The following is a 20,147-nucleotide window of genomic DNA, read 5'->3' on the forward strand; positions in this document are numbered from 1 at the left end:
CCGTCCGTCCGTCCGCCTGTAAAGCAGCTCTAACAGAAGCTAATAGAAGCCAGGCTCAATAAAAACACCATAAACCACAACAGAACCTGATTCCACATCAACCAGCCGCCCCCTGACCTCCGACCCTGAAGTCAAACAGCTAGAGCACCGATCCACACACCGTCCATTAAACATCAGAGAGCGGCGGCTCATGTTTCTGAGCCGTTTCACTGTACTTTCCAGAGATCACCTGTCAATAAACGGCGTGGGAGGAGCTGTGAGCTTTCTTCACTCACAGTACATTAGACATACGAGGCGTTCACTGTCCACTTTCTTTTATATTTCTGCTTAAATGTCTGGAAACATCCTTACCCGTCACCTGCTCACCTGATTTGTCCCTGCTGTGGTGATGGAGACCAGCTTCCTCCTCCGTCTGCTGCCTGATGGACGAGGAGCTCCGTGGATCAGCGTTCCTGTCCTGATGTCACAGATTGATTGTTTCTAGCTTGTGTTCGATAAGGGTCAAGGTTCAAGTAGTTTTTAACCACATTTTAAAACCAGTTGTACATTATGTAGAGTAGTCTGGCCAAATGGAAGGTGGTAGGCCGGCAGACTGAGCAGATTTTATTTTACAGTGCTCCATGAGAGTAAGTTTAAATTATAAAACAAGACAAAAATAATTTCAAAACTAAACTGTAGCTGCTCAAAAAAAACCTATTCTACTGTGGCAGCACAGCCCTCACGTCTCCCCCCAGGTACCTGCTCTTTATATAGGGCATTCAATTCCCACCTTGGCTCACTTCAGCTCAACCATTCGGTAACATGGTGACCCAGTCTGTACTGTGAATGCAAACAAATCTGCAAATAAAAATCACAGCACACACCCTACAAACCTGGAGACATTTCTTATCCACTTCCCCACAAGCTGAACAAGCGAAAACAACAATTTATGCATTTTAATACCAACAAACATTTGTCAAAAAGAAAAAAAAAACCCTCCACTTGGTCCGACCCAGTGATGTAACGCTGACATCACCAACACCATAAATTGGGGAAGTGCTGGGCCGACCTCCTCTCCAAACAATACCCCCCCCCCCCATGGTAGCCAGAACAAACAAAAGGTGAGTATAAACAAAGGAATGAACAACTGAACCACATTTTACCTGCAACTTAATAAAAGATAACTGAACTGAATGACTGAATGTGTTTTACTTCAATCCTTCATGCACTAGATGTAAACTGTAACCTAATGACACAAACAGAACCCGGGATAGTATGTATGTGCCTTAATGCTACACTGGCCTGGTTAAATTAAAGAGAGACACACAAAGGGAAAACAGACAGCAGAATGTACCATCACTGCAGCACAAAAACCTAAAAACATCAACAGCAGCATCAGAAATAATAACTAAAGAAACATTTGTTTGTGGAGGCTGAATCTTAAAATGTTGTGTTTAAGCCTGATTCTTTCTCTCTGTTCCGTTTTTATTTATTATTATTAACTTCTGCACTGGTCCGTTTCCCAACATGGACCATTAACAGTTTAATTTACAAAACCTAATTAAGCTTCATTCAACAATAATTTAGCCTGTTTCCTCCTGAGTTTTGAAATCCAAAGCAATTAACATTTTCTGGAGTCTTGGGTTTAATGGGCTGTGATGGAAAAAGCTGGGAAAGGGACCAGACAACATTTACATTTTACCTTCAGCTCTCCTCAGTTGCTCTGAATGTGGACGTGACAGAGTTCACACCAAAGAGACAAAAATAATCCCCATCTGGACCAAACGTCCTGAGAAATAACAGCGAGCAGAGCAGCACCAACAATTACAGCCAGGCTGGGTTTGGCTTCTGTCACCTCACACCGCTGCTGTCGCTTCGCCCAGCGTTGTGTGAGCTTTTAACGCATTTGGAGATTTCTTTTGCTGCTGCCAAAACTCATTGTGCTGCTTATTTTTAGAGTCCAACCAACCAAGAGTCATTTATTCTTCCTACCTGAAGCGGCAGAGGGCTCTGCCAACATTAAATAGGCTTTTTACTTCTATAAAAATGAAACCTGGACTGTTGTTTATCTCCCTGTGACTTTGTTTTTGGCCCCGAACCACTGCTGAACCAACCTTATGAAAGCTGCGGTCTCCGAGCCCACATCTGCAGACAAACCTCTGCTTTTGGTTTCTTTGTCTGTCAAATTTAGCTTTGCTTCCGCCAAGGACAATTACAGAGAGAGTTGTTCTCACAAGGCTGGAGAGAAGCTCTGTCCTGCAAAGGTTTTGTAACACATGACCACCATTATGCAATTTTCTACAGCAGCTAATATCTGATGGGGATGATGTGATTTTATACATTTATACTTATTCTCATTTACCAATTTGTGAATTTGCTTTATCCTAAAGTCCATATCTGCCATATTTCTATTTGAACTACTGAGATCAATCAACAGGCCCTTTGTCCGGTCTAACAGGAGTCACTCCGGGTGATAAACTCAAATATCATTTTCTCTCTTTAAGCTCTCTATTGAGGCTTTTGGCCTCTTTTAGCTCCGAGTTTGATTCAATCTAAACAAGCTCTAACAAACCCACTAAGCACCACCTGCTCAGCTCCAAACAGCTACAGACTAGTTGGTGAAGAAAGTGGAACAAACGTTATGGTGGAGACCAAATCAGAGCTCAAAGAAAAGTAAATATTGGACTTACTTTCACCAGGTGGACACAAGTATGAGTGTGTGTGTGCTGGGTGTGCAGTAAGAAGCCAGCTAACATGTTTTGCCCCCTCGCGGCTTAAAAAATATATATTAATACAGCTTCAATCAAAGTATTAATCCCTATTTATTAGCTGTAAAGTTTATTACAAGTGTCATGGGTAGCAAAAACATTCCTCCCCACTGTGATTCCTGCTGCTAAGCTGGAACACATAAGCTTTTGTTTATCCTGGAAAAAAAAAAAAATCCACCCTAACACTGAATTCATGCTTCCTGAGAGGTCGAGGGCGTGTGCTGCTAACTAATTACACCTTCAGTTTAAAACCTCACAGAACAAGAGCACATGAGCTCCACTATCAAATAGAGCTTTTCATTAGCAGAGGTTAAGAATGGGTCTGTTATCCCGTCAGCAAGGTTTCTCTCACATGCATGTATAGTGCTATAGGGTGGAAGCTCTCTGCAGGATTCAGACTGTGGAGAAAGGTTTCTGTCTCTGTTTTAGGGTTTTACCATCGTGATGACCTACAGCTAATCTATCACACAGTCATACTCTTAACTTAGGTAGCTTAACGCTGACCTTTTGCAGTTTTTATGCTTCTTATGCATTCATGTCGCTCTCAGAGCTGCTTTTCAGTCGCATCACAGTACACACGTGTACATCTGATGCTTTTATCCAAAGCGACTCACAATAAGGAGACTCAACCATGTGGGTACAAACCAGACACTGTGAGAAGCATGCAGGTAGACCAGCTTCCTCAGGTACGCTGAGCTGCCTCGAGGGTGACGTTAAGAAGTGACAGTGGGTGGAACACCAGTCCGGACAGGGCTGGCGGGGTTAAAGGTACATTTTGTGATATTTACCCTAAGACGTGTTTCATTTCACTTTCATTCCATAGAAGGTTTTTTGAAAGTAAGTAATGTCTGACCTCCGTGTGTGCCAACGGACCCACAGGTTGTACCAGTGGGCCGAAGAAGAATAAAGCCCAGTTATATAATGTAAATCTATCTGTGTAAAATAAAACACACTCACTTCTTCTCTTTGACAAATGTCTCTATTTATTATAAGAAAAACAAACCAAGACATGAGAGGGTACAGAGTGGAAATGACTTGTTCCTAATCCCAATATATTAATATACACAGCTACTAGCCTTTGTACAATACATGTCTGAAAAAAGGACAAATGTTTGAAACTGCTGAATTCCTGTTGGAAAAAAAAGAAAAACAAAAAAAAAAAACCCAACACCTTCCCAGAGTAGAAATAATCAGAGAGATAGCTACTATAAATTCTGATAGATAATCAATTATTAATAACAATTATCACACCTAATCTGCATTCACACACTGAGATATTATAGATCACTTATACTGTACACTATCATACTAAAAGACTCGTCTATCTCTCTAATGGAACCAGAACAAAATACACAGGCTCACTGTAGCAAAGGACTCTGGGAGATTGAGTTTAGTGGTTTCCTTACTTTCTGTCCCTTTTCCTCTTGTTCTCAAAAAATCCCTTCTCCCGTGTTTAATCACACAATATGGCACAACAGGGGTCAACCACTTTAATCCCAACTAGCTCCCAGTGCTCAGAGGAATGTCAAAAAAACACCCACAAAACACACACACACACACACACACATATACACACACACACGTATACACACACTCGAAGAAGTGTTAAGATACAGTACAGATAACGAAACACTACTGTAACACAGAAACACTGAAAGATGCACTCAGACGTAACATGTTTGGTCTCCTTCCCCCTCTCTCCTGTGGAGGTGATGCTGATTCGTACTTGCGCCATTTTACTCTTTCAATTTTTGTTTGTTTTTTTATTTGTTTTTAAGGGAAAAGATTCAAAATGCTGCACGTCCTGCTCACCGAGGGGCTACGACATCAAAAGAATAGGAAACAATGACGTTTCTAGATTTTAAAAATCGGCCTTCAGCCAAATCACACCAGAAAAGGTTGCACGTGCAGTGAAATTCATCCGTGTGTCTTTGCGATCGCCTGCAGGTGGCGCTAGACGTGGCTGCTCTCAGGGCTACTTGGTGAACTACTGTACTGTTACAATAGGAGGGTTAAAGCAAAATTGTGTCAAAGTTTGCCAAGATTTACTTCGCCTGAATCACCGATCGCAGCGATTTCATCGAAATAAACTGGTTTCCAGTCGTTTCGAACATTTCACCTTTAGTTTTGCTTGGTTGCAGCTCAGTCAATGCTGCAGTACATGTGTGAACAAAACCATCATCATCATCACTCGCTAGCTTTTCTCCACATCCAACTTTCCACAGTTTACTTCAGATCCCTAGAAGCAGCCGCTGTAAAGTCCACAGCCCTGCATCCACCCTGCGTCCGCCCTGTAAACAAAACTCTATCGAATGCTATGCGAGACAAAGTCAGTGTCGACTTCACCAAAAAAAAAAAAAAAAAAAAAACTTAATCTGCACCCCCTGAAGGCACCAAAAGGAATCTAGATCTTCCTAAACGAGTCTTCTTCAGGGCCCTGGGCTCGGTTGTAATGCTTGGCTGGTTAATGCAGCGATAGATAGCTTGTATGTGTCCTAACCCCAGAGAGGTGACGAGCTTTTTAGTTAGATACACAGAGATTGTGCTGCTGTTCCAACACGGCCAAAGTGTCCTCACTGAGCCAAGCTGAAAATAACTACAACACAACAACTTGTAGGCAACTAACAGCAAAACAGGCTATTTGCCTAAACCTCCGTCCTACTTTGAGTTGGTGTGAATAAATTTGTTTCACTGCCGTCTTAGTCTACCGCTGATTCACCTCTTTTTTTTTTTTAAATCTTAACCCTTTAACCTTCTGCTCACCCATATGGTAGAGCACATTTTGACTCACTATATCTTATTGAAAACATGTTTTACTTACGACATCTCAACCGTTTGGTAGAAGCCAATATTTCAAAAAATGTGGGGTCTGTTCTTAAAAAAAACATTGATTTTTATGATTAGTGCCCAAAGGAAATAAAATATATAAAGAATACATTTTTTCATTGCTTTTTTCTTGGTGAGGACGTTAAAGGGTTAAGGCTCTCTGGACAGCTGGCTAATGTTTGGAGGTGCAAACCAAACCACAACTACAGCTCCACCGAGGCAGAGCATGGATAATGGAGACGAGCATAAACACCTACAGGACTATGGGCGTATACACACTTCAGATAAATACGTTTTACAGGCCCGGATCAAACACAGACATTAGATCTTTGCCTTGGATTAATCTCTTCGCTCGCCGTACCCGTGTTGATCATTTTGGCTTAATTCCCTCTGGTGCCACTCAGGCTACAAATGTAAGGCACTTTGAATAAAGATAATTAATTATCGTGTGAGTGTTTTGTTCTTTACACTCCTTTATTTCTCTTCGGCAACACGTTTTTTTCTTATTTGGTTTCAATGTGCCTCAAATCAAGACTCCGTCCCAAATCCCCCTCTGACTGACTTCCAGTCTGAACCACACAGGTTATGAAGCAGCCTGTTGGCACCGTGGCGTGAACCTCAGCTGGACAACATTCAGATCCACAAAAAAGACCAACAAAAAGTGAAATACTGTAAAACAAAGAAAAATAAAATAGAATAAACATCTAAAAAATAAACTACACTACAATTTGACCCTAGCCCTAGCTCCAGTGTGGGTTAATATATGAACACGAATAACTGAGAGACACAGACAGTGCTTTACAATAATAATAATAATAAAAACCACAGGGACAGGAGAAACTACCAAGACTGAAGAGTCTGTCCAGTTTTTGGCATCTTTCAAAGCAAAGAAGAGGAAGAAAACGAACCTTTGGCACCAAACAACATGAGAAGAAGAGGCGTCAAAAGGTGCGACGAGACATTTTGGTCAAAGGGGCTTTAAAGAGATGGAAGAAACTGTGACATCAGCAATGACAGAAATCTTTAAAAAGCTTGAAATCTTTGTTCACTAACGACTGAAAGGTTTGGATCTCGGTAAGAAGTTTCTCCTCTGAGCTGACCGGCCTTTCCTCCTTCTTGCATCCGTCTTGTCTCTCGGAAAAGAGCGCCGCTGTTACCGCAAAGCAAACCATCCTTCCCTCCGACAGCCGCTCGCTCTCATAACGCACTTCCAGTTGTCTGCCTTCTCGTGTCAGTCCGTCATCTTACAGGAGTCCGGAGGCGGACGAGCCCGAGTGGTACGTCCCCCGGCGGCCTCGGCTCACTGGTTGACGTGGGGCCTCAGGGCTTGGTAAAGTCCCTCGAAGGAGGGTCGGTCGGGGATGTCGCGACTCCAACATCGCATCATCAGCTCGAAGAGCGAAGGTGGGCAGAGCGGGGGAGCGTAGAGGAAGATCTGGTGGGGTAATACAGGAGAGCTTAAGAGGTCAGATAGTGAAGAACAGACCGAGTCAGGACGATCGAACATTATCGAATGATTTAGGGATCTAGAAACGATGACAGGCAGAATGAACGAGGGCCAGTTTCCCAAAAATGTGTCTCCACTGCAGCTGCAGTGACTTTTCTATCCTTCAGGTCAGTGGCTCCCAACCTCTCTGTCACATGACCCTTATAAATGAAGCATGTAACACAGATATCCTCTCTGATCCATCATTGCCAGATTCATATGACTTTTATGACCAGATCGACCAACAGGAGTTAGTTTCTGCTTCGTTTGAGTCATTTATGAACCCACGAGGAGGTAAAATCACCCAGGAACTCATTTTAAATATCATTTTGTGTAGAATAAAAGTATTTTCTGCTTTCCAGTTCTGTCTGTCATCTAGTGAGCCCTCAGATTTATCTTGCATGTCCGTCGGGGGTCCTGATCACCAGGGGGTGAACCCCCGCTGCAGGTGAGTTAGACGGCTTGTGGACAACCGTTAGAACGACGACTCAACAGCTCACTCTTGTGGGGAAACTGCGTCCTGCTAAACCCAAACTGGTTGGGAGCTTGTCAGTGAGTTTGTGCGTCAGGGTGCAGCTGCATGTGAGACTGAACTGAACTCTGTCCTTTTTGTGGGTGCGTTTGATTCGTCTCACCTGTCTGCCCTGGTTCCTGAAGAACTCGCCAGTGTTCTCTATGACCTGTTCGTCGGACAGCAGGCTGTAGGGCTGCTCCTTACACAGGGTGAAGATCTCCCACAGGGTGACACCAAACGCCCACACGTCACTGGCCGTGGTGAACTTACCCTGCAGGGGACATAGAAAACAAAGTTAATTATTCAAAAATATTACACTTTATGGAGGAGCTTATCTAGTTTTACACAAGATTCACAGTGTCAGCAAAGACAACTGGCAGCTTCAAACTGCAGGTCTGTAGTTGTGGGACCAAAAGGTTGCATCCATCAATAAACTAAATTTGATTGTCTTGCATGAAACTGTTCAAATCAGCCAAAAACTAAAGATGAACCTGTGATACAGCTGAGATTTTGTTTGTGGAGTCGCTGTGATCAAATATTCGATCATGAGGGTGAAGTAAAGCTGTGCGCATCTCTTCTGAGTTCAACTTTGACGTGCAGGTCATGTTTTCAAGTGCACAGCGTGTAATAATCCTCAGCCACACCTTCAAACCAGACGCAGAGTGTGTTGTGCTGCACTCTCAGTGTGTCTCATAACATTAAGTCTCTCTCATATCCAGCAAATGATGATTGACTTCATTAACACACAGTAGTACGACGGCTGCATGTACATTTCACCACATGTATCGAAGTCTGAGGGGAAACAGCTTTGGGTTCAGACAAACCTACAGAAGAGTATTAGAGTATTAGAGCCGGGCCTGAGGGGGGAAAAGACTGTTTTTGATTGGTTTTGCATTTTGAGAATAAAATCTAAGTGTTGCGAAGACAGTTGAAGTGTGTTTGGGCTTTTACTTTATCGTCTACAAATATAAAATAAGAGTATAGTGTCAAAAGTATCTGTCCCTGAAAATGTACATAATTGTACAGCTGCAGAAAATCTCATGAAAGTAGGAGATCCATGGACGTCCGTGATGTAAAGTTATTCCAGTGAAAGACGTAAAGTAGCTTCAAGCTTTCAGATTTACTGAATAACCACCAGTGGAAGCCGGCGAGGCCTCAGGGAACAATACTTAACGAGTACCAGTTGTAAATGATCTTCTTCTTCTATCCTATCTTATGCCAGCTCCCCCTTTCCTCACCAGCAGGATGCTCTCCCAGGCCATCCAGCGTATGGGCAGCACCGCCCGGCCCTGGATGCGGTAGTAGTCGCTGCTGTAGAGGTTTCGGCTCATCCCGAAGTCAGCGATCTTGATGGTGAGGCGACGGTCCAGCAGGCAGTTCCTGGTGGCCAGGTCGCGGTGCACGAAGTTCAGAGACGCCAGGTACTTCATCCCCGACGAGATCTGCACCGACATGTGGAGGAGGTCGGACAGACTGCAGGGAGGAGGAAGAAGAGGAGGAGGAGGAGGAGGAGAGCACATTTTGAGAGGGAAGTCAAGGGACAGTGGAGGAGGTGAGAGTTTTTAATTCATGTGTGTTCATCAAGTGCTGATCAGAGCCACACGCTGTATGAAAGAAATAGATGTCGACCCATTGGTTAGTGGACATTTTGAAACCTCAAGTTTGGCATTTTGAGCGCCACCATCTTGGTTTTGGAACCAGAAGTGATTGAGAGAAAACCCCCGTGTCTGATTGGTCAGGTTTCTACATGACCGCTGTAAGACACATCCAGCTTTATGGTCTATGTTCCTCTGAATGGGACCATAATTTACTGAATGAGCATCCTGCTGTGTTGAAGACGACTGAGACTGAGACCAGAAACTCATCAGGAAAATGTTCACTGAGGTAATAAATCAAATAAGGAGTATTTCCTCATATACTTCCATCCACTTGGACTCTTAAAACGAGTGCAGGTTGATGTAACGTCTACACGGGCTTCAGTTTTCAGAAGCTGTGTCCACCGTAAAGTAATGACGCCTCCTTCTGTTTGCATGAAAAACTACATGAACCAGGTGTACGTCAGCGTGGATGAGCGGCCCCTGTGGTATATTAACCTGACTGAAGGGATGTTGTTGGCGTGCGTCAGCGTGCTCTCGATCTCCCGCTGCGACAGGAACATGTTGAGGTCTCCGTTCTCCATGTACTCGGTCACCATGCACAGCGGGTCGGACGACACACACACACACAGCAGCCGGATGATGTTGGGGTCGTTCAGTCGAGACATGATCTTTATTTCCTTCAGGAAGTCGTTCCTGACAGACAGACAGACAGACAGACAGACAGACAGACAGACAGACAGACAGACAGACAGACAGACAGACAGACAGACAGACAGACAGACAGACAGACAGACAGACAGACAGACAGACAGACAGACAGATGAAACGGTCTTGTTTTCCTCACACAGGTGGACAAAATGTTAAAATCACATTCAGTTAATTAGGAAAGTGTCCCCCCCCCCCCCCCCTGTCTGTGTTCACAGATCAGTACAAAACAGTCAAAAGAAAGTAGAGCTGAAGCTGGAAAAGATGCTTTGAGTTGCAGATTAAGGGCCAGCAGCCATTAATCCTGATTAATTCAGTCACTTTAGACACCTAAACAGCCGCATATTGTTATTATCATCATCAAATTAAATCATTAAATCTCTAAATGTTAATGTTCTACTTCATAAAAGTGTCAGGTTTGTATGTAATGATGTCAGCAGTGGTCTTTATTTCAGGGTCTCCTCTATTATTAAACACCACAGGTTGATTTACTGATTATCTTAAAACTGAAATCCATGATGTCTGTCAGAGAAACATCCCTCTGCGTCATCTCACCACTTGGATCTGTCCAATTTCCATGACAGTGTCTGTGGATATTCATGCTCCCCAGTGGATGGATCCCCATGACTTTAGTCACCCACTGACCATCATGAGGCCAGACTCCCCCCAGAGAGTGGACAGGTTTACCATGACATGTACAGAGCGTATGTAAGGATGAGACACATAATGAGATGATAATATAATAAGGTTCCCCCTCTGAGGACGACGAGAGAAACAAACCAGGTCAGAGATCAGTGCACTCTGTGTACCTGGCTTGGCTGGTGGCGTCGGCCCTCAGCTGTTTGACAGCCACGAGGACCGAATGACCGTCTCTGTCAGGGAGGGGCGACCCCTCCCCAAGGAATTCTGGGAGTCCCTCGGCTTCACACAGGTGGACCTGCAGGACACAAGTAGGTGTAAACTTAAACATGGAGGTTTAATGATGATGGTGGGGGTTTTAGATGAAAGGGAAAACACACATCAACTGATTTTAAAGACTCTTCTGGGTTTGTTTTACTCTCTAAAATTCACCTCCCCAAACTGCCCCTCCCCCAGCTTCTCCCTGAAGATCAGCTGTTGCCGTGGGAACTCGGCGGCGGAGATGTCCTTCCTGGTGAGCGAGTCCACGGTGAGGGCGGGGACGGCGTACATGTTGCTGCCGGTGACGCCCTGCAGCCGCACGATGTCCGTCTCGGCGTAGTGCGGCGCGTTGCTATGGAAACACTGGTGAGGAGTGCACTGGGTGATGTCGGGCTCAGCGTAGCCGCCTCCGCACGCTGTCGAAGGGAGAAGGAGGAGTTTGTTCATTAAGTTTTTTACCTCCTTTCTCTCCGACTTCTTCTGAAGAATGTTTTTACAGCTTCCTGTGAAGCTCTTCTCAGAGCAGAGCACATTTTTACCACATTGTATAAATTTACTGTAGTTGCATCTCGCTTTTCTTCATTTTTCTGTCACCGATAAAAGCTTCAAAATGAATAACTAGTTATTATGGAAACAGAGATTGTCAATGGTTGAAATACATATTTTTAAATCCTTGATGTCATGAGTTGGTTTATCACAGAGTCTCACTAAGAAACGTACAACAAAATGAAGAATTTAATTAATCTAGAGCACAAAATATATATTTTCACAAACAAAACCTTTAGTATTTCCGTCCTGCGCGGGAAAATTAATTCCCCGTAGATCATAAAAAAACAAAAAATTAAGGGGAGATTAATCAAATTATGTTTTTATCAACTGCTTATTTCACTTTTATGACATCAACCCTCAAAAATATTTGATTTTAAACCTAAATTTCACTGAGTACACAAATGTCAGACGACGACTTAATGTTTCGTTGGACAAAAACACAGTGAGTTGTACAGAGAGGACTGTAAAACACTCTCAGTCCTCTCTACTGTGTCTGAGAGATGACGTCACACCTTTCAGCTCTTACCACGCAGCCAGCCTGACGTCTCGTGGCAGGAAGTCAGCAGGAGGAGGTCATAGAGAGGATTACTGAGGAGGAGAGCTGGAGGAAGCAGAGGAGGAAACGGGGACAGGGACAGAGAGGGCTGGGAGGTAAAAGGGAGAAGAAACTGCAGAGTGAATGAGCATGCACGTTCGGTTTTCACAGCATCATCGAGAAAATGTTGACGGCAAAACAAAGATGGAGAGAGAAAAGGAAGCACAGAGAGCCGGTGCGACATTTTCTGCAGGAAATAAAGGAAGTCAAAAGAAGAGAAACATTCAAAAGCTGTAAAAGACAGAGAGGACGGTGAAGGTGCCAGTAGGGGGCGCACTGCAGCAGTTTCCTGTATTTCACTGAAGGCCTCAAGTCTCGGCTCTGGAGACTCTTGTCTTAACAAGTCACCATGGAAGACCTGGAGCTTAGTTAACTACCAACAGACCTCCGCAGATGGTCGATAACTGATCAATAAAATGTGTTTTCAAGGGAAATGCTGCTGATCTCATTTCTCTCTGAGTCGTGATGGTTAAAACAGTGTGTTCACCTGAGGCCTCGGCACTCTGCGACAGCTCCGGCAGCTTGTTTCTCAGCACCGCCGGGTTCTGGTACTGCGGGTCCAACAGGAAAACTCTCTCATAGTGGGGGTCGGTGTTGTCGAGGCCTGAGGAAAACAAAACCGGAGAGTTAACCGAGCACACGGAGTCCAAACAAGCCAGCGGGAGGACAAGTGGAATGGCGGCTTAAACGAAGGGCCTTTTCACACATGGTTCAGATATCTGAGTGTGTTTCAAGCTTTCTGTTATCCATGACAGCACCACAGTTCCTCCAGCACGAACAATATTAAGTTGCTTTTCTCTAAAGATTTTAAAGCTCCTACTTAAGTCTTGGTACCACGCAAACAAACCAAACATGAAATCCAGTGCACGGTGCGTAACACTCCTGTGTTTCATAACATGAAGTCTGCATCATATCAAAATCACAGCAAAACATGTTTGACTACATTAATACACAGATAAAATGATTGTTTTTGATTGGTTTTGCATTTTGAGAAGAAAGTCAGTGTTGCATGAACATTTTGACTTTATTTTCCAAATTTAAAAAAAAAAAAATCTTCCTACTCTGATTTCATTTTTTTTTAATGCCAGGAACAAATACTTTGGCTTTCTTCTCCTGTGCCTGTCCCCGATACTCTCCTGTACTCTCCTGCTCCCAGTAGAACAAAGAAAAGGAAACAAGAGCAGTATTTCATATATATTTCTATATTTTATACTATAACCTCCCATGTGCAATAGTCTTTTTATCTCATTCTTTCACCATACAATTATCTTTTGTATATCCTGTACATGTATACATATATATATATTTTATTCCCTCTCTTTTTTCCATATCTTATTTCTTCTTTTCTCTTTACATATTTTTTTATATATTTATACTTCTGTACGTGTGAACTGCTGCTGACTGGGAATTTCCCCACTGTGGGATAAATAAAGGCTCATCTTATCTTATCTTATCTTAAACCTCTGCAACCAGCCAGGTGTAAAACCTGTAGACCTGTAGCAGCTCAGCTCAGTGTGTCTCAGTCCAAAGACAACGGGACCAGATGCTGAAGCTGATGCTGAGCCAGAGGACCTTTAATGACTTTAACTCTGTGGAAATCAGAGTCACATTACTCAAATCACAAGTCAGATGTGTGAAGTGAAAGAAACAAACGGCACTGATCTCATTCTGGTCATGTCCCATTTAGCTTGTTAGCAACATAAAGACATCCAGTGACTGTAATCATACTGTAAATAGTCCTGAGCTGATTCATATTTAAAGGGAGAGGATGACTTGTGTAGAATCAGCGTCAGACGGACAGACGGACAGACGGACTACCTGTTGGAGCGTGGCCAGAGCGGGGGGGCACCGGGGGGGTCTGGAGGATGATGGTGTCGCTGCAGGAGGACAGACGAACTGTCATCTCCTCGTCAAGGATCCGACGTGGAGCCTGGTGGAGGAAAACATCTCTTTATCTTCAAGGAAGGAGCAACACTTTGACTGTGTTTGTCTGAAACAAGCTCTACGGCTTTTTCATGTTTTGTTCTACGGCGTAAAATACGTCGGTTAACACCCCACTCGTGACAAAGCGGCTGCTAACAGGCGGCTAAATGAGAGCGCAGAGATGTTAAACGTCTTCACGCTAAACACGGACACTCATCTGCTCACTAGTCCACCTTCACAGCCTCCAATTGTGCTTTTTATTGTAGTGTGGCCTAGTGGTGGCGACGCTGAAGTCATGTGACCTTGGTTTAGTCCCATAATAACCTAATGCTGCTAGCTTTTCACTTCTGGTGATTGCATGCGAGTATCATCAACTTCTTCCTGCAGCAGTCAGTCGTCTGTATTGTCAGACGCCCCCAAAGGAAGAAATCTGGTAAATCTAGTCGTCCTTGATCTGTTCAGCAGTGTGTGGTGTGTCTGCTCACCTTCTCCAGCACCTTGCAGACATACTGGCACCAGAGGATGAGGAAGATGATGATGACCAACAGCAGGATGATGGTCACCAGGCAGCCAATCAGAATGGGCGTCTTCCCGTCATCTGGCGCGTCACTGGCTGATGGATTAGCTGCTGCGGAGAAGGTCGGAGATGCAGATGTATCGATGAGTACTGTTTAGGAATGAGTTTGACTGATTTCAGTGACTTCACTTCAAATGTGATGAAGCTTTATTGATGTTAAACTGATGCACAGAAACATTTGAGGGATTCTCTAATGTGGAAGTAAAAGGCTGAGGTCAAAGGTCACACCTGTCTTTGGTGTGGTTGCCATAGTGCTCTCCTCTTTGACTGGAGGGGAGCTCACCACCAGGGTCATCTGGGTGGGGAGTACGGTGTCCTCTGAGGGACAAATAAAGCCAAGTCATTTTATTAGTCTGTTTGAGTGTGTGTGAGTCTCCTTTGAGTGTGTGTGTTAGTGTGTTAGTGTGTGTGTGTGTTACCTGACTGAAAGGAGATCTCGCTGAACATCATCCAGACGTCGGCAAAGTAAAAGCGGCAGCGGAGGGATTTGGCAGCGCGGCGGTTGAGCGGCACGGTGACGTAGCGGGCGCTCGGGTTCCTGTCGTCCAGCACCGTGTTGAACGCCACGGGCTCCTTCTCCCAGTCGGCGCTGAGGCTGGGCTTAAACCGGCAGGAGACGGAGGAGAAGATCTTCACACCGCGGGAGAACATGTTGTTACTGTGAGCCTGGAGAAAGAAGAGACAAATTCACTTTCTAAAATCTTTGTGCTGTTTTTTTATTTCTAAAGCGGTTTAAAGGATGACTTGGTAATGCTGCTCACTTCTTTTTCAGAGCTCCCTTTTTAAGATTCAGACTCATCCCCTTTCTCCTCAGCTAGACAAAGTATTTTCTCAAAGAGAGTGTCTTTGAAATCTCTCTAACAAGCTGAAATGTGAGGTTTGAACACATTTGAACAGTAGAGATACGATGAGGTAGAGATGTACTCATTCTGAGGGAAAGATCCCTGATATAAGAATTAAAAGAACCAATAAATATGCTATAAAAACACATATAGTAAACTGTACATAAAGCTGAATCTGTTTGTGAAAACAGATTTCATCCGTTTTAGCCACAGAAGCACAGTCATGGCCTCGGGGGAGTTGTAGTTATTACTGAAAACCACAATGTGCTCATATTTTACTGTGTGCTACAGTAGTAGATCCCCATTGAACAGTGATGTCGGTTAGTGCAGCCAGTATTGGAATAAAACGCACATATTATTGAGTTTTTGGTAAAAGAACCTATGACTGAAACACACCAGTAACACATGAATTGAAGGGGTTTGTGTGCTTTTACGTGGGTTCACTTCCAGTGATTAAAGTAACAACATGAACACAGGATGAGCTGCTGTGATGAAGTAAAGTGAGCGGAGCTGAAAACCTTCATGGAGGTGAAGTTCCTCTGCCTGTCGAAGACGAACTCCATCTCCACGTATCCCTGAGTTCCCAGTGAGTCGTTCCTCCAGCCCAGGTAGTCGTAGCCCGGCCACACGTGGTACTGACGCGTCAGCAGGAAGTCGTCCAGGCCGATCACACCGTCCGTCAGCTGACCCAGCCCGTCGGAGAGCCTCCTGTTGGACGAGACAGCTGTCAGTCACAGAGAGCGGCGACAAAAAAAACGGGAAGCGGCGACGCGTGAGGAGAACGTGAGACCTGCCTTCTGGCATGAACTCCGTCGTACGTGGAGTCGTTGAGGCTGGCGATGGGATAACCAGGCGGCATCATGAGCTGACCCTCCGGAGTGCTGTAGGAGATCAGACCGTCTGCAGGGGGGGGGCGAGGACAGGTTAAAGGATTAGTACGTCAGGTTTTACTGTCCCACAGAGTCAGTGTCTTACTGCTTCGATAAACTTCTCCACTGATTTAAAAAGTTAAAAAGTTTTGAGGCAGTCTGAAGAACATCAACTCGACCTTTTTTCCAAAGCATCAGGCATTAAGACGTTTGCCTGAATGAAGTTCAATATTTCTTAATTCTATATTTATTTTTAACGACACCATTTAGATCAAATGTCTGTTGTGCTTGTTTGACGTGAATCTTTCTGTGGACACTAAAATCTCTCACAGGTTTTGGAATAAAATGTGTTGTCGTGCTTTAACGGATTAGAAATAGCTCTACAACCCCTGTTAGGTTTTATGTTGACATTTTAGAGCGAGGAGGTTTCTGAGGTGTTTACCCGTCTCTGAGGAGAAGTAAACATTTCTAAGAATAAAAAAAAAAAAAAAAAGTCTAAATCCCTCTGAATCAACAAGCTCTAATGTCAGCAGAGCTAAAGAACACACACTCGTTTCCAGAGCGAGTGTGTGTTTGCGTGTCTCACCCTCCCACGGACATCCGTACAGCTCCACTCTCATGCACACGGTGGTCGACAGCTGGGTGACCGGGATCAGCCGGACGTAGCGGGTGATGACTGGAGGGTGAAGGTCATTGATGGAAGAGGCGTAGGCGTTTTTGTTGCCCTCCATCACCTGGAAACAAAGATCACATGAGAAAATGTGTCGGTGCACAACGATACACCTGCATGAAAGCATCTCTGCACATCCAGCCTCTGTTGTCTTCACTGCTGGGAGTAAACACCCAGGGGATCGTGGGTTTGCTGTGAGTGTGTGAGTGTGTATCTGGACTACCGGACCGTCTAATATTCTGCCCAGAGGTTTCAGTGATTCACAAGTTTAAAAAAAAACAATTGCATTGGTTGTTTTATATCAAATCACAGAATTCTGACTCCTCACTCCTCTTAGCCGGCCGGTCAGGGCTGCAGCTCATCAATAACTAGTTCAGTTTGACAACAACAACAACAACAACAACAACAAGCCTCGCCTCGTCTGTTCAGGCCACGTTTTGGCCTTCGTCACGGCTCGTCCAGAGAAAAGCCTGCTCTCATTGTGGAGGGAAGCGTCTGCAGATTTAATTCCATACCTGCTATGTAACGCTCCACTAAAGCTGCACACAACATGAAATGAATAAATCTGTGTTTGTTATCTTCGCTGCTTTGTTGAAACACTTCTATAACAAGTTTAAAGCACTTGGAGTGCACAGCTTGAGCCTACGATTACAAACATGCAAGAGGAGCCACAGGTTGGAATAAAAAAGGTTTGTGCATCAATCCTCGACTGGTTTAAAGCTGATTCAGCACGAATCAACTGAGCTGAAGTCTGACGAACTCTAGTTTCTGCATTAACACCTGACTTCGCCATGTTTGCTTTATCTTTGTTATCGTCTTTTATATATTAATATATTCTTCAAAGCAGAAGGATTCATATACCATCGCTTTAAAACGCTTAGAATGAGTGGGACAGAGTAACTAAGTACATTTACCTGAGTACTGTACTGCACTAACATTTGGAGGTACTTTATTCTACTTTATACTTCTACTCCTCTGCAGTTCAGAGGGGACTATTCTGACTATGATGAGTACTGAGAATGAGCACCACCTCCACCAGAAAGGTTAAAAGAGTCGTATCTGCAGTGGTTCTGGGAAGTTCCCAGTTTGACTGTGAGGGAGGAAACTGTTTAACCAGATAAAAACACGACCTGGTGTTTAAATTGTGTCCTAATGGTGTTGCCGTAGCTGCCAGGAGGCCGACAGGAAGCTGGAGTGTAAATGTCACTTTCCTCTGGTTGGAGTGTGAATGACCAGAGCGAAACAAAGCAGCGTTTTCTTTTCTCTTCCCCCCTCTCTCTCTCTTCCATTCTCCCTCCATCGCTCTGTTCTATCACTCCGTCACATGTTTCCGCTCCAGACTTTCTTCTAATTTTTCTGCCATTCAAACTGTTTTCCTGTAACTGTATCTGACCTCTGGACTCTGGAGGGGAACATGCGGGTCACTCACTGCGTTTCCCAGCCGGTTCCTCCAGGACTTCCACAGCAGGCCGTCCCTGCTGTAGTTCAGGCGGTAAGTTCGGGCGAACTCGTTCCCGGAGTTCCTGGCGTATCGTCCCTGAGTCCCGACCACCGTCAGGAAAGTCAGCCGGCCCAGATCCACCTGAAGAACACAGCCACAGGTTTCAAGTCATGTGACGCACCAAGAACCCGAAGGCCACGTGTTGAGTTCATGTACAGATACTGACGAGACCGTTTCATCGAGTTATATAAAGTCAGGAGAAGTCCATCTTTGGGTTCATCCAGTTTACTTTGTGAATACACATTATTTTGTTTTGGTGCCTTGTTTGATAGCCTCCTAAATAATCATCCAGTGAGCAAAACAAACAGCCACATTAGACATCAGACACAGATGGCTGGTCACTTCCTGTGCTGTCATGCTTTAACACAGCGCTAAACGTTTCCTGCGAATGCATCAGAACTCCTATTGAACTGTCCTCTGAACCACATCTATCAAAAGCAGGTGGAATTTGTCCTGTTCTTCTTTCATTCACCTTGTTTTCCTGTGATATTGTGTGATTGGACACCTCATCAAATGTTGAGAGCAACCGTTCCAATCCACGTTTACTCTTAAGCATTTATTCAACAGGCAGTTGTACAAATCCCACAAGACTCAAGTGAACACGGTTGTTTTCTTTGCTTTAAAGTAATGAGCGGACACAAACCTGCAGGTACTGACTGTCTGAAGGCTGCAGCTCTCCCTCAGGACACCAGGCGCCCTCTCCTTCCTCGTGATTCAACCTGCAAACACACACACAGTTAAAAAACCCTGGTTGATCAAAAGCTAAACCCTCCGAGCTGTTCACCAAAGTTTATCCTGCTTTCATTCTGGAGCATTTTTGGTGACATTTGGAGCAGTGTTTTCTACTTTAAACTGGCCTCAGACAGTGAATGGTTCACAGGAAAACATTTCTGCATTGTACCTGTGCTGTGTTTGAGTTTTCTACATCATTTCTTCTATTTTCTCTGTAAATAAGATATTATTGTTCATTACAGTGACGAAAAATGTCTGTAGAAATGTTCATTGCCAGTTCAATTCAGAATCATCTTCACCTTCTTTGATTTTTCTACATGTTTGGTTTCATTTCTTCAAGTATAAATGTAAAAACAATGTAAAAATGATTCTACGTGACACGCAGCAGCCTCCTACACGTGTGAGCACGTGCGTCGGGATCTAATATTTTTCCATCCATGTCAGAACTAAAATGAATGTGGTTTTAAGATTTGTCATAGAAGCAAACAAAGTATCCCAATCTACAGTGTGAACAGTGTGAACAGTGTAACCTTCCCCATCATGGGACCACTAGAGGAACATCTCACCTGGCGTACTGTGGTCCTGTGGTCTCGTACCATTGGCTGGATGCTGTGATGTCCTCGTCTCTAATCCGTCCATCTTCCATGCCCAAGGCATAGCGGCAGTGTGCTGAAAACACACACACACACACACACACACACAGTTTTATTTACGGGCTTATTGTATTGTGTCAATGTGGGTCCTCACAGGTATAGATATCTGTGTGTGTGTGTGTGTGTTTGTACCGGGGTCGATCTGTCCAAAGGCTGCTGTAGCTTGAAGGATCAGCAGCAGGAAGAGGTGCATGATGGTCCGCCAATCACACCAACACACATGCTACATCTCTGAGAGTGAGAGAGAGAGAGAGAGAGAGAGAGAATATTGAATATTAAATGAACGACAGATCTAGATAAAGCTGAACTTATCATCTTGCATCTAGGTGGATGAACACACACAATGTGTGTGTGTACAACAACAAAAGGCCATGCTGATGAAATGATGTCATTATTATGTGATCATCAGCATCAGGGGACCTCAGAGGGAATTATTATGCCACTTAGCATACAGATAAAC

At 44.2% G+C, this 20,147-nt stretch overlaps 1 protein-coding gene across 1 annotated transcript; it reads right to left on the reverse strand.

The window, feature by feature from the left end:
* Positions 1–6,726: 6,726 nt before the first annotated feature.
* Positions 6,727–19,908, reverse strand: ddr2l (discoidin domain receptor family, member 2, like). The gene is made up of 18 exons (XM_070833481.1): positions 19,820–19,908; positions 19,601–19,703; positions 18,946–19,021; positions 18,231–18,383; positions 16,718–16,865; positions 16,057–16,162; positions 15,781–15,970; positions 14,840–15,086; positions 14,649–14,738; positions 14,329–14,471; positions 13,739–13,850; positions 12,408–12,524; positions 10,948–11,192; positions 10,686–10,813; positions 9,667–9,864; positions 8,812–9,046; positions 7,695–7,844; positions 6,727–7,008 (listed from the first exon to the last, which is right to left on the reverse strand). Exons 1-18 carry the CDS (start codon positions 19,878–19,880, stop codon positions 6,874–6,876), a joined length of 2,637 nt encoding a protein of 878 aa, XP_070689582.1. The 5' UTR covers positions 19,881–19,908; the 3' UTR covers positions 6,727–6,873.
* Between the last annotated feature and the right edge of the window lie 239 nt (positions 19,909–20,147).

Source organism: Pempheris klunzingeri, chromosome 7 (genome assembly GCF_042242105.1).
Source record: "Pempheris klunzingeri isolate RE-2024b chromosome 7, fPemKlu1.hap1, whole genome shotgun sequence".
NCBI lineage: Eukaryota > Metazoa > Chordata > Actinopteri > Acropomatiformes > Pempheridae > Pempheris > Pempheris klunzingeri.